The sequence below is a fragment of the Talpa occidentalis genome, unplaced genomic scaffold, assembly GCF_014898055.3.
Source record: "Talpa occidentalis isolate TD23 unplaced genomic scaffold, MPIMG_talOcc4v2.1 talOcc4.8, whole genome shotgun sequence".
Lineage (NCBI taxonomy): Eukaryota > Metazoa > Chordata > Mammalia > Eulipotyphla > Talpidae > Talpa > Talpa occidentalis.
The window spans coordinates 25675348-25699266 of record NW_023605194.1 but is presented as its reverse complement, the minus strand read 5'-3'; the positions used below and the strand labels follow the sequence as shown (position 1 = coordinate 25699266).

Sequence of the window (23919 nt, the reverse complement as noted above, 5' to 3'; positions counted from 1 at the left end):
TGAGGATTTATGAGCTAATAATGCTTAGGGATTTTGTGTCCTGAAGAACTCTTTAATCCTATGCTTCCCGAATCCCACTGTAAGCCAGGACCTTCTGTCACATCCCAAGAATTACAGGCAGTTTGAAAGCTCTAGGCAGACACTGCCATTCAGCTTGACCTTTTGGGGTCTTGGGAGTGCCACTTAGGATTCCCCAGTAACTTTGACCAGGATGCATTTACTTCCTGGTGCCCACTGCAGGAAGTGAGCATCAGCTTTTCTGAACAGCAGCAAAGTGTCACCATGGGCGAAATCAGCCAAGAGGCCGTGGAGAAATATCTGGAGGACAACCCTGGGTTTGCCAAGGAATACTTTGACAAGAAGCTTCATATGGAGGTGCCAGTGACGGCCAGTTCGGCTTTCCCCAGGCTGACATCAGCAAAGGAGTCGGCCCTGTGCCTGGAGCTGCTGCAGGCCACACAGGAGGAGGTGGGCAGTGTGGACCTGGCTGTGCACCAGGCTCTGCAGAGACTGGCCCAGCTGCTGGGGGCCGACTGCTGCAGCCTGTTCATGTGCCGGGCCCGCAACGGCATGCCTGAGGTGGCCTCCAGGCTGCTCAATGTCACCCCAACCTCCAAGTTTGAGGACAACCTGGTGGTTTCTGACCGAGAAGTCGTGTTTCCACTGGACATCGGGATAGTGGGTTGGGTTGCTCACATGAAGAAACCCCTAAATGTCCCAGATGTGAAAAAGGTAGGTGGCCTTATGACAGTGGGGCAGAGATGAGGTCTTAGGGGTCAGGGAGAAACAATGGGAAGGAGAGCTGGGAGCCAGGGGGCCATCCCTGTGACTCTCGTTTGGCTCTAACCTAGAGAGTGGGGGCAGAGGAGATCCAAGAGCTGCCAGATGTAGCAAATGAAAGTACAAGATATCCAGTGCAGTTTAAATTTCACATAAATTGGCCCTCCCTCTGATGGCGCAAGGGGTTAAGATGCAACCCAAGAAGTTGTCTGCAGCCACTGCAGCACGAGTTCAATCCCTGGCCAGGGAGATACCCACATGGCGAGCAGACCTCTCCTGACTCACTCACTGGTCCTCTCAGCAGTGTATTTCAGTCAATCTGCCTATTCTATTCCCCATTCTGTCTCTGGTGAATCCTCTCACCCTACTGCACACCAGTTCTTGTATGCATAAATAAATAAATCTTTAAAAAAATAAATTTCACATAAATCACTTCAGTGCTGTAAATCAATGTTACCCCAATAAAGATAAATTTCAGATAAAAAATAAATAAAAATAAATTTCATATAAAAAATGAATAATTTTTTTAGGTAAGTGTGCCCCATGTAATGTTTGGCAACTTTCCAAGCAGGCTTACCTGGGCCTGGTGCAGGCCACACCGTACAACCTCCTTTGGGTTCTGGCACATGCTTCTGAACAACACTGCAAAGCAGGCTGGCTACTGGTGAGACCAGCCAGCATAGCAGCTGCCAAGATTCCTGGATTGCTCCCCATGACTTTCATCCAAATCCCTTGAACACTCTTAGTTCTTTGGGATGAACTGGCTCATAAATGGGTTCTTTCACCTATAGACCAAATGTACAAAGAGAAGAAATCATACCATTTGGAAGTTCAGATGTTCACATTTGAATAATAAAAAAATGAATTTGGGTGATGATTAAGTACAATGGGTCATCCCAGCCCCCACACACACGCTATAAATGGCATGTTTAGACCTTTTTGAAGTCCAACAGCATATTGCACAAACTGTTGTCCTCTTTTTTTTTTTTTTAAAGATTTGTTTATTTTTATTTATTTATACAAGCAGTGGGTACAGTCAGAAGCGCGGGAGGGTGAGAGAATTCACCAGAGCCAGAGCGGGGAGCAGAGCAGACAGAAGGACCGAAGTACACTGCTGCGGGGAGCAGCGGGCGGCAGGAGAGGTCTGCGCACCATGTGGGACCCTCCTCCGGTGGCCGGGGAGTAGCCGGGGATCGAACCGGTGCTGCAGAAGCTGTAGCAGCTTTGCAACCCAGCGCTCAACCGCTGCGCCACCGGGGAGGCCCCTGTTGTCCTCTTTTAAAGACAAACAAAAAAACCTCTTCCTTCCTACCACTTTTATACTCATTCATTTCAGAAAAATTTATATAATGGAAAGAAAAAAAGATGAACATGCAAATTTCCCACAATCCCCTGTTCCTTAATAGCCATATGGACCAATCTGGAGTTTCTCCTGCCAGACCTTTCTCTCTGCTCATGTCCCATCATACTGATTTGCTATTAACAAAGGGGGAGAAGAGAATTATGATGGAACAGAGTTGATTAGGAGGGACCTCTGAAATGCTGTCTGTGCTGAGGTTTACTGCCAGCTCATGAAAGGGGGCAGCTGGAGGCAGGAGGATAATCCCCTACATACTTCCTGAAGCTGATTACAGCAGAAGAGCAGCACAGATCCAGAAGGCACAGAATTTGTCAAACATTAGCAATACTCTGCAAACAACCACAGGACAGCTGCAGGTGCAAGGGTTGCTGTTGGACACCACAGAGTCCTCTATGATCCCTCTCTGCGGTGACTTTAACAAGTTTGAGTAGGCTTTCCAGGCCCACTGCAGCTGCTCAGGTGACTGAACTGATATGTGCCCTAAGGGCAAAGTTCTCTAGACCTGCTTGGAAGGCTGAACACACACACCCCGAGGTTTACTAAAGGGAGTATGCATCTTGCCAGTCTCCAGCTGAGCCTAACTCCAAAATTACTAATACATCAAGCTTAAGAAAGTGACTTGAAGATATTTTTTCTACAGATTTTTTTAAAGAATAGATGGATAAAATGACTTCTCTATGATACATTTTTAATGAGCACAGTCCTCTATGTTAAGGAGAGAAAACAGAGTAAAGCTACTTTAAAGACCAGGTGGCCTTGGTCTGTTTCCATCCATGGAGAGCACCCCACATGGACAGGGCAGTAAATGAGGAGCGGGGTCATGCTCTCCATTCTCCCTCTTCCTGAGGACACCTGTCTGCTTCAGGTGATCCTTGGCCAAGAAGTCATGTTTCCATTGGCCATCAGGATAGCAGTTTGGGTTGCTCACATGAAGAAACCCTAAATGTCTGCACAGAAATAAGTGTTGAAGACAGAAACACCGCACCCCCCCCCAACCCGAGCTCAGAAGAGAGGGCTCAGTTGTTCTCCATTTCAACTAGTTCTAAGCATTTTTGTCTGAGAGTGGCATTTTTCAAGTCTGGATGCACATTAAAATCAAATTGTAAACTCTTTAAAATAGACCAGTGTCCGAGACTCTCAACAGACTCAGAGGTTGGGATGCAGACATTAGCATTTTTTAAAAAAGCTTCCCAGGTGGTTCTAACACACAATGTTGAAAACCTCTGGTCTATTGGGCGAGCAGAGGTAGGAGTAAGAAGTAAGTTTCAAATCAATTGTGGAAGATTAGATAGGAGGGTCCCGGGAGTCTTTAGTCCAGCCACTTCCTTGGGCAGACCGGATGATGAGGTCCTGGGAACATCTCTTTCCCAGAGCCCATGGTATGATTAGAGAATGAAAAGGGCTGGAATAGAACCAAGGTCTCCTCACTCTGTCCAGAGTTCTCCCCACCCTATCCTACCCATACCCCTGCAGTTTTGCCACCCTTATGCAGTTGCCATAAAATCTGCTAAAAGAAAGGTGAGAGAGACCAATTTTTAAGTGAAACTTCAATTAATTCTTCTACTTTTCATTGTACTTGTGAACTTAGAAAGATTTTCTCATTCTTTTTTTTTTTGAAGAGGCATGTATTATTTATGTATTTGTTTGTTTGTTTATACAAGCACTGGGTATAGTCAGAAGTGCGGGAGGGTGAGAGAATTCACCAGAGCCAGAGGGGGAGCAGAGCAGGCAGAAGGACCGAAGTACACTGCTGAGGGGAGCAGCGGGCGGCAGGAGAGGCCTGCACGCCATGTGGGACCCTCCTCCGGTGGCCGGGGAGCAGCCGGGGATGGAACCGGCGCCTCAGAGGCCACGGGTAGCTTCGCAACCCGGTGCCCAACCCCTGCGCCACCAGGGAGGCCCGATTTTCTCATTCTTAATCTTAGTTCTGGCAAAGACCTTGTATGGAAGGTAGGGACCTTATTTTCATTTCCATCCTGTACATGTAAGAATCTTCTCCAGGTCAATTAAGCAGGATGTGGTGGATCTGGGACTACGTCCCAGGTCTTCTGAGGCCTTTTTACCTCACCTCCGACCACACACGACTTCTCTGGCTGGCAGTGTATCACACAGGGAGGGAAGGGATTCTCACACCTAGACAATGAGGCAGAACCAAAGGTTCCAGACTTTGAGGAGGGTGGTCTATGAAGGTGGTAACAGGGAAGCCACTGGGCACACATAGGAGGCCTTGCCCACTCACATGCTCCCTTCAAGGCCTTCCTAGTTCCTCAAGAAAGATCCCAGGCCCAGAAGGTAGCCAAGGGGTAGACAAGCCCCAGTGGATGGGTGGTGGAAGGGCTGCCCATTTCCAGGTGAGGAGAGCAAGACCAGAGAGACAGGGCGGCATCAGGGACAGCCAGGAAGCCCACCTTTCCTGTGGCCCAGTCACTGGGCTGCCAGGAAATTACCTTTACATGCACCGTAAGTCAGACCTAGGCACAGATGTAAGTCGGAGGTAAGGCAATTGTGATGGACTGAGCTTCCGTGGCTGAGAAATGGAGGTGCCCAAACATAAATGTATTAAATGTACAAGAAGAGCCTGCGTTCTAGCAGGTGCCCAATAAACAACCAGAGGGCCAAGGGGGCTGAGGGGTCGGGGGCAGAGGGCTCAGGGGGCTGAGGGGCCGGGGGCAGAGGGTCAAGGGGGCTGAGGGGCTGGGGTCAGGCAGCCGAAACTGGGTCAATGATTATTGCCTGTTTTTAAAACAGGTTAAAGACAGCGAAACTTGTAATAACAGGAAGTTGAGAGATATCCTTTCCAAGTTAATGATTTCTTTGTTGTGTTGGGAAAGCTGTTGACTAACTCTATGAGTGGCTCTCCTTTCTGATTGTGGTTTAAACGAAAGCCATGGAAGAAGTCCTGGATTTTTAATAATTAACAGGACACTTCTAATTCCCTTTCCACCCACTTTACTTTTCCCTTTTTTCTTTCTGATTCCTGATTTCCAGGGGTAACAGATTTTGGCCAGAATTGTAAAATGCTCAGATTGAGTGAGGGAAGAGGTGGTTGCAGCTCTAAACTATGGTCTCCAGTCCCTTCTGTGACTTCTCTGAAAAAGAACTATCAGAGGAGACTGTGACTCAGAGAAATAAAGGAAATGCTGCATTTACTCAAGAAAACTTTATCAAGGACTGTTGGAGATAATGAAAATAAAAAACTAGAAGGTCTCATCTTGCCTCTCCTGTAATTTGGCCAGTGATTTTCTTCTGGGGTTTCAGTTACAATAATAAGCAAATATTACATTTTGAAGCTTATAAGCCACTTTATCAAAACAGCTAATTGAACTTAAGAACATTTTCTTTGTGTTTAGGATCTATTACAGAATGAAACTGAATCAAGTTTGAAGCTGCAGAGTGAAGTATGTTTGCAGAGGGGCCACCTGACTCCATCCCTTGGGGCCCATTTCTGGTTTCTGATTGTTATTCTGATGTGTAGAAAAGGTGACCCCAATCTGTAATGGACAGTAGGCTAGGAGGAAAACAGAATGTAAACTGGCCTAGGCAAGCAGGGGATTAGGAGAGAGAACCTATTGAAATCTTGAGACATTCTGACTTGACAGTGAAGATGCTACTGGGAGAGAGAAGCAGCCAGACAGTGGTTAGGAAAGAAATGTGGCTCTTGATGGCCTGGCATAGAGTCTGATCCTCATGAGGGAGCAGGCACCCAGGTCAGGAGGAATGCATCAGCTAAGAATCTAATTTCTTCAGTCATTAGACTGGTTAGCAAAACTAGAACTAAAAGCAAAATGTTAATTGCAAAAGAGAACAACTTAAAATCCAGGGAGTCCCCCAAAAGTCCTAGGTGTCCCTTCCCAGGATTTACTGAGCACCCTTTACGTAGCAGACACTTTTCTAGTGTTTCTATGTTATTCTATCATCATGTCAGGGACTCTAGACAGTAGAGAATATCGTAATCTAACTTTTCAGATTAGAAAATGAGGACATAGATAGTAAGTGGCCCAGGACCATACAGCTGGTTTCAACTAAGGAAATTTGTCTCCAGAATCTTCTTCACCATTATGCTATATAGTCGCCTACAGAAATAGTTGGCCTTTCTGCTTCCACATTGGGAAAGGTACGGAGGAGGACTGAGAGGCTTCATTTGACTCCTTCAGCATCTTACATTGTGTGTGTGTGAAGGGCCCCTTTGTAGAGATCTTCCATGGGAAAGTCCAGATTCCGGGGGAAGATAGATTCTGCTTAGTTATTACTGCATTTATCTGTAGTGATTTTGAGGCACAGCTCGGGACTAATGCTCCCAGATCCACTCTGAGTTCTACTGGCCAAGCCTTTCTTGCTCCCTCATGGAAATTCTGGCCTGGAAGTTACACACCATTTCATTGGACGCTGACATTTTCAATTTTGGAAACTAAACAGAAGTCAGCTCAAGATTTGTGCTATCCATTGAAGCACCATCATCTAGGAAAAAAATAATAATACAGGCTCTCAGAATTAGACTGAGTCGCAGAATTAGATGGAAAATTCAGTTTTAATCAAAGAAGATTCATGTTCAAAAGGGAGATCACGAGGACCCATGGAAGGCTGAGTCTACACCCATGAAGAGTAATTCCTCTAAATTACAGCTAATGAGATAATGCCCTTCCAACTCTCTAGCTTTCTCCATAGTTACTGTACCAGAATTATCTCTTATATCTCTTATATGAGGCTTATATTTGGGGAGATCCACTTCCTTTCCCTCAAAGAAGTAAATAAAAAATGAAAGAAAGACATTAGCTTAGAACAACATTAAAAAACTGATAAATATCCGGTGCTGGTAAGGGGGTGATCCTCTCACACATCACAGTGGAAGTAACAATCCCAACCTTTTGTAAATGTAACCTGTGTAAACAGAAAGTGCATATACATGTGGATCCAGCAAAAAGGGTTTCTGCTTTGAGAAATCCATCACATTAAAAAAAAAAAAAGCAAAACCAAGAATGAGTCAGTGCAGCATCGTTGGCAGTGAGGATACTAATAAATAGGTAAACAAACAAGCAGTCAGGTAGGGGATGATTGAGGGGATCAGAGAGTAAGTGCAAAAGAATCTAGAAGGTAAATTCACTTCCATATGCATTGGTCTGGAGAAAAGTCATAGATACTGTTAAGTGATAAAGTACTATATAAAATTAGAAAGAAAAATTGTAGAAAATAGAAAAGCGAAAGTCAGAGACAAAGCAAGCAGTCGATGCTGATTTTTTTTCAAGCAGGCAAGATCTGAAAACATTTTGAGATTATTAGTTCTTTATGTTAGGGTATACTGGTTCTCTGGTTTCAAATGCACATTTTACTTGTGTCAATAAAAATAAGAAGTCTTTGAAACAGAGCAGTAACACAGCTTTGCTCTCCTTCCAGCACACACCATGTCTATCATAATCTGTGTATTTCCCTCCTTCCTCAGAACACCTCCTTTCCACTTGACCGTGCCACCACCTCTTTTCTCTTGGTCCAACCTCAGCCTAGCCTGGACAGACCTCAGCTCAGCTGGGCAACTGCATTTTGAAATAGGCACTTTCATTCTTTGTGATCACAGCATGGGAGGGAGGAGGGTGGTTGCTGGGGACCGCTGTGCCCTGGATGCCCACAGTAAGATGTGGATTACAGAGAATGATCTCTTGCTGTTCCTAGATCTACTGCTCCATGCTTCTATGTTTTGTTGATGAATGTGTGGCTATGTCTTTCAGAATAGCCATTTTTCTGACTTCATGGACAAGCAAACCGGGTATGTCACAAGGAACCTGCTGGCAACCCCAATTGTGATGGGCAAGGAGGTTCTTGCTGTGGTTATGGCCCTTAACAAAACAAATGCACCTGAATTTTCCAAACAGGATGAAGAGGTAATGCTAGCCCTGGGAATCCAGCTGGAGGCTCAGGAAATTTATCCATTATGTAACCAGAAGAAAAATGTCATAAGTAATTTGTTTTTCTTTGCCTTCTTTAGGTCTTTTCCAAATACCTCAACTTTGTTTCTATCGTCCTAAAGCTTCATCACACCAATTACCTTTACAGTGTTGAATCCCGAAGAAGCCAGGTAATGGGAGATGGCATGAATACTCTAGGGTGACCTGTTCAAACAAAGGGACCTAGAGGAACAAGCTCAGATTCCTGTTCTCCTGTGTGTGGGGAGTCAATCCACATGGAACAGATCCCCAAAGTTCAGTGCCAGGTGTCCTCTCATGGTCTCCTTCCCCAGCTCATCTCCCCACCCCTTATATGTACAACTGGCTTGCCTTTCTCCACTCTGTGCCCTGAGCAGACTTACTTTTTTCATATATGAGTTAGTGATGATATTTTTCGTACCTGCCCCACATAGTTGTTGTGACTAGTAAGTGGCCATCGGATGAATTAGTTCAAATAAAGCTCTTAGAAGTTTCTGGCACACAGTAAAGCTCTGAGGTCTGTTGCCTCTTTGAGCCAGAGGGATAAAGAACATCATTGGGAGTCAGGGTAACTGAGTCTGAACCTCTATCCGGATCTCAGTTTCCTCATCGGGACAATGATAGGAAGGGATTCGGGATGGAGGGCTTCCAAGGCCCCTTCCCATTCTAACTGTCCAGGTGAGATAACTCCTAATGCTTAGGAAGCACAAAAGGAAGCATGTGGCTTTCTCCCCATGAGGGCCAGCAGGAGCCAAGGGGTCATCAATACTGGACCTTCTGCCCAAAGACTTCAGGTCCCTTGACCTTTGAAGTCAAAATTTTTGGACATGGACACCAATCACAGCTTATCCCCCTTGATAAACCAACATCCTTACAAAGGTCTACTCATCATCACACCCAGAGAACCTGAGTAGTTTGCCAATGGGCACATGCACAAAATGAAATCGCAGCGTTTAGTGATATGTACCCATTTTATTGGATGTACCGCCCGTTTTCTTAGAGCTAATGCTCTTTTCATGGTCTATTTTGTTCTAAATGCTTTTCTTTTTAATACTCATTTTCAGATCCTGATGTGGTCAGCCAATAAAGTATTTGAAGAGCTTACAGATATTGAGCGACAGTTTCACAAAGTGCTCTACACAGTTAGAACCTACCTGAATTGTGAACGCTACTCCATTGGACTGCTGAACATGACCAAGGAGAAGGTCCTCATTATTCCATGCATTTGACTTGCCTAAAATCACCTGTAAAATACATACCATATGAAATGTGATCCATTAAAAAATGAATACACTCTGTAAATAATCAGCCATGATAGGTATAGGATTCGGTGGCAAGAAAGTATGGCACAGAAATAAAAGTGTGCATTTTAGAGCAAAAAACCAAAAAAAAAAAAAAAAAAAAAAAACCAAAACAAAACAAAAAACCCTGAGCTTAAATCTTCTAGCTGTGTGTGTCTTCAACAAGACTTTTTAGTTAAAAAATTAATTAATAGGCTTCTTAGAGCAATTTTACATTCATAGAAAAAATGAGGAGAAAGTTCATCAAATTCCACATATATCCTCTTCCTTCCAGATCCCATCCCCTCCCCCATACATACATCTTGCATTAGTGTGGTACATTTATTACAGTTGATAAATCGATAATGCTACATTATTAATTAAAGTCCACAGTTTAGAGTTTTGCCTTCAAAATATGATATAGTTGGAATCATACAATATGTAGCTTTTTCAGATTAGATTCTTTCCCTTAGCCATATGCACTTAAGTCTCTTCCATGTCTTATCATGGCTTGGTAGTTCATTTCTTTTTATTGTTGAATAATATTCCACAGTCTGAGTACACCACAGTGTGTTTATCCACTCACCTGCTGAAGGACATATTGATTGCTTTTAATTTTTGGCAATTATGAACAAAGCTGCTATGTAAACATTGTCTGTACATTTAGAGTGGATATAAGTTTTTAATGCATTTGGGTAAATACCACGGGCAGCTATTGCTGGATCATAATATAAGGCTTTGTTTACATTTGTAAGAAACTGCCAGACTGTCTTTGGAAATGGTAGTATCGTTTTTCATTTCTATCAACAATGAAAGAGAGCTCCTGTTGCTCCACATTTGCCAGCACTTATGTTAGTATTTTGGATTTTAGCTATTCTAGTAGGTGTGTTATTTTAATTTGCAATTCCCTGATGACACATGATATGGAACACGTTTTCATATGTTTCTTTGCTATCGTATATCTTCTTCGGTGAGCTGCCTGGTCAGATTACCACAATTTTTAATAGGGTTGTTTATTTTATCATTTGGTTTTGAAAGTTTTTTGTATATTTTGACACAAATCCTTTATCAAATATGTGTCTTGCAAATATTCTCTCCCAATCTATGGCTTATCTGTTCATTGTCTTAATATCTTCTGCAGAGCAGAAGTTTTTAAATTTAATGAAGTTTTATTCTTTTTCTTTCAAGATTCATGTTTTTGATGTTGTAGCTAAAAAAAAAAAAAACCCTCACCAAACCTAAATTCTCTTTATACTGAAATAAAATTAGCTTCTGTTAACAAAGAAGAGGGGGGTGAATGGATATTGGGGAAAACACTGTTGGCAACTCTGTATTTCTTTTAATCAAGCCTCTTAACCTATCTGGATTTAGTTTAATTATGTATAAAAGAGCTGCTATTATGTACTTTTAACTATGTGTCAGGTAGTTGCTCTCTTATTATTCATTTAATCCTCAAATGACTTTATAAAATAAATTCTATCATTATATCCATTTTACAGATTGAAAAGGTTAAGCAAATTTTTCACAATAATGAATAGTATTGTTGAGAATTTGATATCTCCAGTTCTAAAATTCCAGAAATATAGATATTAATATAAAATATGCAAACACATGACATTCTTGAAAGATAGGGTAGGTCATGGAATCATTTGTTTAATAATGCTTAAATACAATTGCCTCCAGGAATTCTATGATGAATGGCCAATCAGGCTTGGAGAAGTGGAAGCTTACAAAGGCCCAAGGACACCAGATGGCAGAGTAAGTGCGCATGTCTCCCTGTGCATAGTTCAGAGATGATCGTGCAGTGAGGAAAGAGCACTAGCCTGAGAAGGCTTGGCCTCTGTCCTGTAGCTTTCTGGAGGAACTTGGAGTACTAGAAAGAGCATTGGACAAGGAATTTGAGGCTCAAATCTCAGCTTTGCCCCAAATCAGCTGGGTGGCCCTTGCCTTAATGCACTGTTTAACCTCTCCATTTCCTTTACTGGTGGATCTGTGGTTGTCAACAGGGAAGGAGGCATCAGAGCCACATGTGCAACTTTTAAACACACCAGTGGCAGTTCATTCTTCAGAGTTTCTGCCATCTCCGTAATGGGCTGGGTTAGATTTACTTTTCCCTTGACTTTAAACTTCCATCACAGGAACTGTATCCCAGCACATAGGAAAAGGGAAGGTAATGGGGCGGAATGTGTTCAGGCCTCAGGTTATTCCTTTTCTCAAGAAGTAGAGAGACTATTTCTCTAGTCCCTTCCAGTTTTGAAAACATAGTCATTGAATCGTGCTTCCAAGGCACTCAGTTCAGGGTGGGGATAGGGTGGGGAGGGAAGTGGGTGCTCATTGTCCAGCTGGGAAGGGAAAACATTGACTGAGGTTGAAAAAATGATATGATTTGCTCCACTGAAGTAATCAGTCAGATGTTTCAGGACAATAGAAAGGAATCAATTAAAAGGAAAAACAAGAGGAGTGCAGACCTCTCCTGTCACGCCCACTGCTCCCCTCAGCAGTGTACTTTGTCAGTCTGCCTGTTCTGCTCCCCGCTCTGGCTCTGGTGAATTCTCTCACCCTCCTGCACTTCTGACTGTACCCAGGCTTGTGTAAATAAATAAATAAATCTTAAAAAAAAAAAAAAAAAAAAAAGGAAAAACAAGATTCCCCTAAAAGCTGTTTAGGTGAAGTCAGCTTTTTTTCAATTTAGTCCAGTAGGCTTTTTCACATAAATTAAAGATCAATAATATTTCTTGTTTTGTTACAAGCATGTAATCCGGACATGAGTAGTTTGGTAATTTGCATTATGTAGAGTTATGTAGTTAGAAAGTCAGGTTCTGTTTTAAGGAGCTAATAAAGCATAAATTCATCAATGAAACAAGTCTTCTGGGGGAAAAAACGGTCATCCTTGTAATACCTCCTTTTTCTCTTAGGAAGTTATCTTTTATAAAATCATTGACTATATTTTACATGGAAAAGAAGAGATCAAAGTGATTCCGTGAGTATTGTCATGAGATGGTTGCGGGAGTTGCCATTTTAATTTTGTACAAGTGCATTTCTTTGTATAGCAATGATTTTCTTTCTTCTAATCTTCCTTAAGGACACCTCCTCCAGACCACTGGACTCTCGTTAGTGGGTTGCCAACTTATGTTGCTGAAAATGGATTTGTAAGTAATTGAATAAATTCAATTCTTAATAATGTTGGATGAAATTATTGTTAACTCAGAGATGGAATCAATTGTGAAAAGCAAGAATACACTTAAGCGTGAAGGTAAGATGGCTGCTTTCTTTAGCACAGGACATGAGTGGGATCTTGGCAATCAAATGCAGGTTAACTAGAGACTTCTAAACTCCCCATAATAATATTTAGTTGACATAATAAAGATTCATTTGTCCCCAATTTCTTATTCTGCAGCCACATGAGGTTCAGATATTTTCTGGAAGTCAGTAACTGATTCCTGCTGGGCTTAAGTACTGTCCCCCTGGTCAAGATTTTTGAAATAGGAAAGTTACTGACAAAGAGAAAAATACATAAAAAGAGATATTACCACTAATTGCAAGTGCAAAATGTAGTGAGTTGGTAAAGGAAGTGTTTTTTGCCCTAGTCTCTAAGGGTACTTGGACAGTAGGTTATCAAATGTGGCCAGGCCCAGGGCCAGGATGAATAATTTGCCTGTGAGCAGAAAGCAATGCAGGACTCCCAGTGTTCTTGCTCATTCATCTTTGTGGGTTTAATGGCTCAGCCATCCCATGTTTCAGGATCCTTGTCTCTTCTTGCTTTATAGATATGTAACATACTGAATGCCCCTGCAGATGAATACTTCACATTTCAGGTAATCTCACCTTCTGCCAGGCCTCACCTCTCAGTGCCGGGAAGCAGGGATCAGCACTGCCTCCTCCCCACTTTCAGAGTCTGCCTTCTGTTCTGCTGTGGCTAGAAGACACACACAAGGCTCATGATCCACTCACCCTGACTGGGCTAATGGCCACCAAGTAGGAGATTCTTCTGTGAAGGGCAAAGAGGTGGGAGGAGAAGAAGGGAGATGAGAGAGAGTGACCTGGTGTTTGTTACCCCTGGCTTCATGGGACACAGGGAGCAGGGCATGGCCGCAGCCACCATTCATTATCTCTGACTCCTGGTCATCTAGTGCAAATAATGGTTCACAGCACATTGTAGGTGCTCAATAAACACCTACAGTAAATAATGGTTGAATACATCTTGCCACCTGAAGTCAAACCTTCTGGTGTTTTTCTTCCACCCCCACTTACTACAATTCTATCAAGGAAAAAAACTTGCTGGGTTTTGAGGACCCTACCTGTTGTCCAGTTCTCAGGTTCTATCCTTTTTTCTCCAACATCCAGAGATCCCTCTTGTCCCTCCTGGGATAAATTGGCATTTGGCTCTGCAGCTTCTCCTTTTTTACCTCTGTCACTTGTGTTCCAGTTCTGCATTTAACGAAGTTCAGTTAGATCCCTAGTCATGGTCAGGAGCAGAGACTGACCTAGTTGAGGATCACTAGTATCTGTCTTCCTGTCCTCACACTCAGATACATACATAGAGCCCCACCTGTGCCTAGATGGAGAAGCTGCCTCCTCGGGGTGAGAGTTGTATCCTCAGCAGCAGAAGCAGCCAGCCGTGAAACTTGTGCATGCTTGCTCAGTCATGGGAAGAGTTTGCCTCTGCTCTCCTGCTCACCTTCTGCTTGCTGCTATGGAAAACGCACAAACCCTTTTGGTATATTTGCTTAGCCCCTTCCTCCTTGCAACCATGATATGCCTAGCCTTGCCCCACTACGGTTATAGCAGTTGGGTTCCAGGAAAGAGTGTGCTCAGACAGGAAAAAAAGATTCAAGGACTTTCTAAAGTGTCTGAACCTTAAGCATTCACTCTCTTTACAGGGAGGGGAGGGAGCCAGCCAGGAAAGCCAGGACTGTACTCTGTGGCTTGAGGACCTGTGCTTTCTCCTGGGTGGTGCAGTGGCACTGTGGGAACAGCCACACAGGTGCTCTGATGGCCCTGGCAGAGAGGACCAGGGGGCCAACCTAGTGTAAACCTCCAGCCATTGGAATTTCCCAGCTCTTCAGGAAACCTCAGTGTGGTGTCCATGAAAAGGCTCTTCTCAGATCCTCCAATAGGGGATCCTCCAACTCCCTAATAGCTCCTGTGCTTGGAATCCACAGCTACATTGTGCTCAGGTGATGCTGGCCACTGACTGCTCCAAGCCACTGGCTGAATGAGGCAGGATACCAAAGCAGGGCAGTTTTCAATCCTAAGTGTCTGATTGGTCCAGTTAGTGCCAATCAGCTCGCCTCCATTTTTTAATCTGCATAATTAGCTCAAATCCTTGACTGACAGCTGGAGCACTTGAACTTGAATGGTTCATTTAGCTTAAACCTCATTGAGCCATTGATCCTGGCTCCAGATATAAAAGGGAAAGGCCCACCCCTTGCTCAGACTGACTTGCGCTGAAGTAAGGTCTGGCTTGTGGGCCAGAGGGCCCTGGTTTCACCATTTCACTAAGAAAAAAAAGTACACAGAATTTACTCAGTTTTATGTTTTTGTCCTTGTAAGCAGTCAGTAAAGTTTATTTTGGAAGCTTTAAAAAATATGCATGGGTCCTCATGGTTGTGAAGTTATTTTGCACATTTTCTGTTATTAATTTGTTCCTAGTTCATGTAGAGGTGTAAGTATGTAAATATTTCACAGAATTCTCCAAGAATGAAGACTTTGAGAACCAAAGTTTTGACAATTAGGATACGTGCATTGAGATTTAGTGTCTCTGCTATAAAGATGGTTTCTCTGTATAAAGTGAGATCTTCAACTAAGAAGTGATTGTCTATTCAAAACATAGCTTATGTCTAGCACTGTCCTGTCACTTATATGATAAGGTTAGAAGATAGCCTTAGAGACAAAAACAAACAAACAAAAAAACCACTATTCCAAAGCAGTTAGAAAATATCTATATTGTATGGTCTAAGGCTTTAAATGTTGTTGGAAATCTGATAAAGTCCATATGGGTTTAAAAAGGTAGAAAAGGCTTCATACAAGAGGTGGACAACCTGGGCCTCTGATGACTAACCAAGCCAAGGAGGGTTGAAGAAGGAAAAACTGGTGTGGAGTGCCTGGCCTTGCTCCATTCTGTGCTATACCCTGCTTCTCACCCCAGAGGGCATCCGAATTACCTGCAGAGCTTATTTAACAATCATGCCCAGAACTTATGAAACAAGCTAAAGAAAAAATTCTGTCATATATGGTCCTATAGTCACACTTTGAGAAGCACTTCAACTTCTGTGTCTGCATCCCCCACTTGGCTTTTAGCACTGCAAGATTAGGGCCTGCGATTTATTCATTGTTTGTGCCCCCAGCAGCCAGTTCAGGTTCCAGCACATCATGGGAGCTTGACAGATATTTAACTAAATGGAACTGCACCATAGAACAAAAGACTATCTTGATGAATCAGTCAGGATAACAGAAACAACCATAGATAGATATTTTGACAGAGTTTCATGTAAGGAATTAGCTAAACAGGTGTGTTGGAAGACAGGAAAAGTGAACAGGGGACACTCAGCTAACAAAAGTTAGTCCTTCCCATCCCTAGGACCAGGGGCATAGAAGAGGTTAGGGTTGCCACAATATGGAGAATTGATTCTAGTACACTTAATGGAATGTACTGGAGAACTTGTCATGACTGTATAGTTCTACCCATGTTCTGAAACAAAGTCAATATTGTATCTAACCACCCCAAGATGATTTCTTTCTTTAAAAAAAAAATAGCCTAAGTGAAGGGTGGTGGGGTGGTGGCTATAAAGGGAAACTTGTGCTGATGAACTGATCCTGCATCTCAATTCTAGTGGAAAGAGCCTAGATCTATATATGATACACTTGCATAGAAACACACACACACAAGTAAGTACATATAAATCTGGAGAAATCAAAAAAAGCTCTGTGCTCTGTACCCATGTTTATTTCCTGTTTTGATCATGTACCACAGTAACACAAGATGCTGCCACTGGGGAGACTGGGTGAAGGGTACATGAGACCTCTCTCTTCATTTCTTTTGCAACATCCTATGACTCTAAAATTATTTCACAATTAAAAGTTAAGAAAATTACCTACATGTCCTTATTATTTATAGAAAGGACCCATAGATGAAACTGGTTGGGTCATTAAGAATGTCCTGTCCCTGCCTATTGTCAATAAGAAAGAAGACATTGTGGGAGTGGCTACATTCTATAACAGGAAGGACGGAAAACCATTTGATGAATACGATGAACACATTACTGAGGTAAATGCAAATATAATTGACAGAAGTAGATGAAATTCATGAAACAGAAGATGTGTCATTATTTGCAACCATGAGTTATACATGGTTGCAGTCAATATGTTATTATTGTGTCATTTCTGTTTCCTGACTTCTTTAGATAGGTTTTCTACACAAGTATGAGATTTTGGCCTAATCAAATTGTTTACAATGCTGGGAAATCAGAAAAAAATTTCTATTTTCTCTGTCCCTCCAATTCCAACTTCTATGCCTTCTCGGTCCTCTCATCCCCACCCTCTTTTGTTTTTCAGGTCATGCCTTATTGAGTACTTGTTATGGCTGTTTACTCCTAGCCATAGTACTATATATGTCCTAATATCTATTGCATTTTCGTAATTCCTCTCCTCTAGTATTCATTATGCACATTTGAAAGCCCAAGACCTTAGCCCATTGTATTGTCTGGGAATGATTGTATGTTTTTTTCTTAAATTAAAACAAAGTGGCAAGGAGATTGATAAGAGAATATGCAGACTCTCCTTCAAATCAATTTTCCTTTAATTTTAGAGAGCTGAATCACATTTTATCCATTTTAGACTCTCACACAGTTTCTTGGATGGTCTCTTCTAAATACTGACGCCTATGAGAAGATGAATAAGCTAGAGAACAGAAAAGACATTGCTCAGGAAATGCTCATGAGCCAGACCAAAGCTACTCCTGATGAAATCATGTCTATTTTGGTAAGTGCGGAATTCAGTTCTGTGGACATTAGGTAGTAACTAATCATAGCTTCCAGAATTCACCTAATTACCCAGATATCTGAAAAATGAGAATAGGTTTAGTCTGGGGATAAGAAAGGGGAGACAAAAAAGGAGGAGATAAAGGACCTGGGTGACTCATTGTACACAGACCCTTTCCTGGACTTCCAGGCTAGGTGGTTGGAGAGCAATTTGTTAAAGATAGCTCCTGTCTGTGGGACCTGAAGTAGTGACATATAGGCTCTAGTGTGTTAGCAAGGAAAAACTATTTTCAGGAACAGAAATGCATTAGTTCCCAATTGCCACATAATGCTGCATAACAGTTGTAACATCTCAACAGCAAACAACAATAAGCTTTTATTTCTTATGTATGCATTTGTGGGTTGACTATGCTTCCATTGATTTTGGTTGGGCTTGGTTCCAAGCTGTGAGTTTGGTTTGCCCTATGCATCTCTCATCCTTTTTTGACCAGCAGCTACCTGATAGGTGTTATTTTCATAGTGTTGACAGAGTATAAGAGAGCAAATCCAACTGTGCAAGGACATTTCAAGTTTTTATCCCCATCACAATCACTAAAATCCTCATTGACCAAACATGACCAAGATGTTGGGGGAGTGAGTAGATATTTGCTAACAGAGTTCTAATCACCACAAATGGAGGGAAAATATCACACACTTCTGGATTTCTATTAAAAATATCTCTATTCCTTTATTTTCATAGGTTTTTGGAGTATGTGCTTAGGTATAGTTTGACTGTGTGAATTTCTTCTTTTTGGTTTGAGCTTATTGGGTGCTTTGAGCATTAAAAGAAATTTGATTTGAGGATTTGAAGTTTTGGACATGAGGGAAATTTCTATAAACTAATAGAAAAATAGATGTAAGTTGTTCTCTCTTTTTCTAGCTATTGTTACATTTGGGAGTTATAGAGAATTCATTATATCATACTTTAGATATATTTTAACTGATTTTAAGAGTAGAGAAATCAGATAGAAATTTTCTTTTTTATAGGAATTTTACACCTCAATTTCTTTTACATTTAGAAATTTAAAGAGAAGTTAAATATAGATGTAATTGAAGACTGTGAAGAAAAACAACTTGTAACCATTTTGGTAAGTGTTTTACTTCTATCCTTATTGCCCCTTTAATAAAACATATGAGAACATTCTCATTTTTCAAATCAGTGTTGAATTTCCTCTTCCCTGGCACCTCTCAAGGCTGAAAAGAAAGATTTCTTCTAAAGAATGATCTGGTTTCTACTTTTCTTCTTTGTTTTCTGCAGTGCACTCCAGTTCACACAGATCCCTTATAAACACAGCTAAACTAGACAACTGCTTAGGACACTAGGGATTTCAGATCCTATGCACAGGATGTAGGGATATCATGGCCCAGTTCATCCCAATACCTTAGGATTGCACCATGGTCACCCCAGAGGATGGGGCAGAATCAAACAGAACATAGACCCTCAGGTATGACTGCAACCTGCCACCTCTCATTTCTCCTCTGGATCCTGAGGAAATCACTTCTTGTTGTTGCCACTAGTCCACCCCATTTTTTCTGGTTGAAAATAATATTTCTTTCAGTTCATTAATCCTATATTTTGGTGTGTACTGTTAAACCTATCCAAATCCACTTTCTACAACCTACTGCTAAATTCACTCAATATTTTTAAAAACAGATGATTATTTTCAGTTCCAGAATATAAATTTTAATTTCCTTTTAAAGATTCCAGCACTGAGTTGAGACTTATTTATCACCTCTGCCTCAAGTGACCAGTCTGAGTGGCATTGGTGAGAAGGGAGCCCAGGAGGAGATGAGAACCCCAGGAAGAAGGGAGAAAGGCAGGGGTGTGAGGGGCCATCCAGACTCAGGGGCTGGGGTGCCAGAAACAATAATTTTACTTAAAGCAGCTATATGTCATTTGGTGTTGTATGAACAGAGCATGACTTACGCCTGGGAAACCTTAAAGTTACTGAGGGAAGGAAACTCGGCACAGTTAAGGGCCAAGGATTGCTAATTCCAGACCCCTGGTGCTTTCTCTTTTCCCAGGGGATCACCTTCTCCTTCCCTTAACCAGATCAGCTGAATACACTCCCCTTCAGAATCTCTCCTCATTTAGTCTCCCCTCGCCTTCTTCCCAATTCCACCTGTCCTCTGGTATTCCATTTCTCACACAGATACTTGATGCTATGCCCTGTGATTTTTCTGAGATCTCACCCTTAACTGGTTTATATTGCACATTCATTTCAATACGTTAAACTCCTTAGAGCATGATCCATTATTTTTATTTCCCAAGCCATGTCATTATTCATGTGCTTAGTTCACTGTTTTTTTTGGTCTTAAGTCCTAACAAGGTGTAGGTTAAATGAGATGTCTGCGAGTGTTCCAATATGCTGTGCAGTTCATTCAGTGAACGTTTGCTGAGCACCTTGATGGGAGAGGCACTGAAGGTTCCTGGATACCACAGCAGATAAGACAGGACCCCCTCCACCCTTGTGGAGTTCACTATCTGGTGGGAAAGAGTCACTGAGCATGCAAAGACAGTATGATAGAATTGAATGAATGATAATGTACTGTTTACCAAATATTTTTGGATAGGAAAATTGAGTATTGAGCATAGGTAAGGCTGCTACAACTAAGCATTTTATTTTACAACATAGAAAGAAAAGAACCACTGGACTTGAAAATCATTTAGAAAGTTTCTTAATATAGCTGAGTCTCAGTTTCACCATCTGGAAAATGGGGATAACTGGCACATTTACTATGAGGATAATATATGTAAACTGCTTGCTTCAGTGAATTATAGGTGGAATTCTTCTATTGTAATTTTGTTGAGCTATGTTAGCACAGTATTAAGGGCATGTGATGAACTCAGTAAGAGCCCAGTGAACTGCATTGTTCCTGCATGTCCATCTGGTAGGCCCGCAGAGACCACAAAGAGAGAAAAGATCCATGTAACCTGAAACAAATCGTCCTTATTTCAACAGAAAGAGGACCTGCCAGACCTGAAGGCAGTAGACCTTTGTGAATTCCACTTCAGTGACTTCCCCATCACAGAGCATGGATTGATTAAGTGTGGACTACGACTGTTTTATGAAATAAATGTGGTGGAGAAATTCCGAGTACCTGTAGAGGTCAGATGGTTTCTGACTTACAATACTGCGATTCTGTTACTATATTTCACTCATGTTTCCTGTGTTTCAAAAGATCAACTTCAGGGCCTCCGTGGTGGCACAAGGGATTAAGTCTCAGCACTATGATGCTATCCTCAGCCACTGCAGCACAAGTTCAATCCCTGGCCAGGGAGCTAACCCACATGGCGCAGCAGACCTATCTCGCCCGCTGCTCCCCTCAGCAGTGATTTTCAGTCAGTGTGCCTGTTCTGTTCCCCACTCTGTCTCTGGTGAATCCTCTCACCCCCCACACCTCTGGCCCATACCTCAGGTCTTGTATGCAAAAATAAATAAATCTTAAAAAAAAAAAAAAAGATCAGCTGCAGTTGGGTATTAAATTATTATTAACTTTGTCAATATAGCACCTTAAACCAGGTAAACAAGACCAGCATACCTTCTTAGATAAGATTGTCATCGACCTTCCAACCTTGAGAGCTCTATTCCAAAGTCTGAACGGTAGTGTCTTCTTTTGGTGACAGGTTCTTACCAGGTGGATGTACACTGTGAGAAAAGGGTACCGATCCGTCACTTATCACAACTGGCGCCACGGGTTCAACGTGGGACAGACCATGTTTACTTTGCTGATGGTAAGTGCAGGGTGCTGGGAATAATTGTGAACTCACATGCTTCCCTCCTGAACATGATGAGAAATGGATACGGTGCTTCATTTTAGATCCATTATTTTGGAATTGTCTGACACAGTCCCATAAACCCCAGTGCCCCTGCAGATGATGCCAGGAAACGCTGGCATCACTGGGCACTTGGTTGTCTTCCTCACCACTCTGATGTCTTCCTCAAAGAAAAATTCCATTATCTGCTGGGTTTTGTAATTGCCTAGAACGAGCCACAAAATTCATGAAATAAAACCATTTTTCTCTAAAAACACAGAGGGTCCCCACCTCCATGCAAGCAGGACTCACTGTCCTGCTATAGGGGAGTATTAATGCAAGCAAATAAACATTTATTTTTCAGAGAGGAAAACTAAAGAAATACTACACAGATCTTGAAGCCTTTGCCATGCTTGCTGCTGCTTTCTGCCATGACATTGACCACAGAGGCACCAATAATTTGTATCAAATGAAGTAAGTGAACATACGCAGTGGGATGCACAAATCAGTGATGTTTGAAGGCACGGGAGGAGAGAAGAAAACTTGTCTGTCTCTCTGCCCAATCAATCCTCCTTCATCACATTTGGCAGCTCAGGTGCACATTTTACTCCCTCCTGAGCTTCAGCCCTCATAAGAATGTCTGCTCTTCCCTCTGGGGTCTGCCTCTCCTTTTCCTTTTTGTTTCCACTTCCAATGTGCCCAGCCTCACTAGCAAAATGTCTTCACTCTTTTTCCAACTTTGTTGAATCAAGGTATATAATTAATATATTAAGGTGCATTAATCTTAGGCTTATACTTGTACCTGTGTAACACCTTCAGCTCAAGTTAGAGATCATCTCTTCCTGCGTGCTCATGTTCCTGGGCCTTTGCTTCCACCCAATTCTCCTTCAGATGGCCTCCCCCTTCATGTCCTCACCATGTTCCTCTCTTGCTCTAAGAAAGGAAGTGTAATAATTAAGCTGCAGCTCTCAGGTCAGACAGCTTTGGGTTCACAAGTTATTCAAACTTTCTGAGGCTCTATTTCCTCATTTTGAAAGTAAGAATTATAACGACCACACCTAACACACAAGGTCCTGGTAAAGAATAAATGAGATCATGCACATGAAACACTCAGGCCAGGGAGGTTCTTGGCAGTAACTAAATATTAGGTATTGTTGCTACTGTTACTACGTCATTGGCACTCTTCAGGATATAGAATGAGAAATGCCCATGGCCAGCCTAGCTCCTTGGAAATGACCTTTAAGATGCTCTATCTGCCTTCGCCATACTCTGCCCTCTTTCTGACACACAGCCTAGCCCTCTCCAGGGATAGTGAGGCATTTTAAAGAAAAGAAGCTTAGGAGTCTGGGTGTATGGGGTCCAGTGACTTCCTGGTGGAGGAACCTTGGACGAATCACTTGTCTATTTGAGATTCAGTTTAACTACCTGATGGGTATAGTATTTACCCCTTAAAGACTTTTATTCAAATCAAATGGAATTATATATATATATATATATATGCATATATTTCTATTTATATATACTACACAGTATTTGAGAAAAATTTATTCAGTGAATAAAAAGTTCCTTGTGAGCAGTGACTTCTCCCCTTCAGTAATACTACCTATCAGGCTTTGTCTTGAAAAGAGGAACTCCACTCTGCCTTTGGGTAAGGGGTTTATCCTCTAGAGGATCCAGCGCATGCTGGCTGTTCTTCAACCCTGAACCAAAGATTCCCATTAGTCCTTGAGTTCTCTTCCTCCCTCCCAATCAGTAGTGTAATAGCTATTTCCATTCCCAAAGAACTAAACATTTATTGAGTACCTACTGTGTGCTAAAGGCCAGGCTAAGATCTTGATACCCACTGCCTCACTTAATCCTATAACAGTTAGTTCCACGGGGGAGGTTCTAGAATCCCCTTATTTCACTGATAATGAAACAAGCTCAAAATGGTGAAGTCAAAACTTGTCTTAGATAAAAGTAAGTGGCCAAGTTGGATGTGGCCTCTCGCTCCTAGGTTTGCAGAAAGGATGTGGTCACATCCCAGTCTGGGTTTGGAGTCTATATGGATCCTTCTGTTCATCAAAGGGATGTATAAATGGTAGTCCACAACTATAAGCTCCAGGGAACTCAAATATTTTAGATACAGGGATTAATCCAAGCTTTCTAGTTTAAACAATTCATTTAACTCATTGAACAAATTACGGTTTTTCAAAGGATTTCTTTAAAGAGCATATTCTCATCTGTTAAATCTAAAAGACCAACTTTTCCAATATGTCAACTTTGACCAATTCACAGGCATTAGGAAAGGAGAGGGAAGAGCTGAAAAAAATTCTGAGACAATAAAGGTTCTGTATTATATGGATTTAACGTGTAACCTTTACACAGCTAAAGGTACAGCATATCCTTTCCCTCCTAGATCCACGTCTCCGCTAGCAAAGCTTCATGGATCTTCCATTTTGGAAAGGCACCACCTGGAGTATAGTAAGACTCTTCTACAAGATGAGGTGTGTGAGCTTCTCTCTAGCCCAGGTCTCAAACTCTGGATGAAAGCAATAACCATAAAAAATGTTTGGAAAGATGAGGGTCTTGTGTTTTGGAGGTTGGCAGTGTAGATGCTCATTGAAACCAATTGATAAATTGCTAAATTGCAAACTTTTCTGAACGACCACGTTAGAAGTAGCTGACATAAAGGAGAAAAGAGCCTTGGAAATTCACAGAACCTCTGTGAGTCTGTGGAGAAAGAAGAAAAAGCTATGGTGGATGTGATAGGGGTCCTGTACGCCCTGAAGTGCAAATCTAGGGGAAAGGAGGCTACTAGCCATTGTTT

The 23919-nt window shown here is 42.0% G+C and overlaps 1 protein-coding gene across 1 annotated transcript in view; it reads left to right on the top strand.

The window, feature by feature from the left end:
* The first annotated feature begins 282 nt into the window (after positions 1-282).
* The window catches only part of PDE6C (phosphodiesterase 6C), a 30841-nt gene continuing 7204 nt past the window's right edge, over positions 283-23919 (top strand). The window contains exons 1-15 of the mRNA XM_037495996.1: positions 283-732; positions 7861-8013; positions 8118-8207; positions 9120-9260; positions 11019-11093; positions 12251-12315; positions 12418-12484; positions 13103-13150; positions 16453-16602; positions 17172-17315; positions 18373-18441; positions 20317-20463; positions 20982-21089; positions 21475-21584; positions 23509-23596. Of these exons, the coding sequence (XP_037351893.1) occupies positions 283-732; positions 7861-8013; positions 8118-8207; positions 9120-9260; positions 11019-11093; positions 12251-12315; positions 12418-12484; positions 13103-13150; positions 16453-16602; positions 17172-17315; positions 18373-18441; positions 20317-20463; positions 20982-21089; positions 21475-21584; positions 23509-23596 (1905 nt within the window). The remainder of the gene's footprint in view (positions 733-7860; positions 8014-8117; positions 8208-9119; positions 9261-11018; positions 11094-12250; positions 12316-12417; positions 12485-13102; positions 13151-16452; positions 16603-17171; positions 17316-18372; positions 18442-20316; positions 20464-20981; positions 21090-21474; positions 21585-23508; positions 23597-23919) is intronic.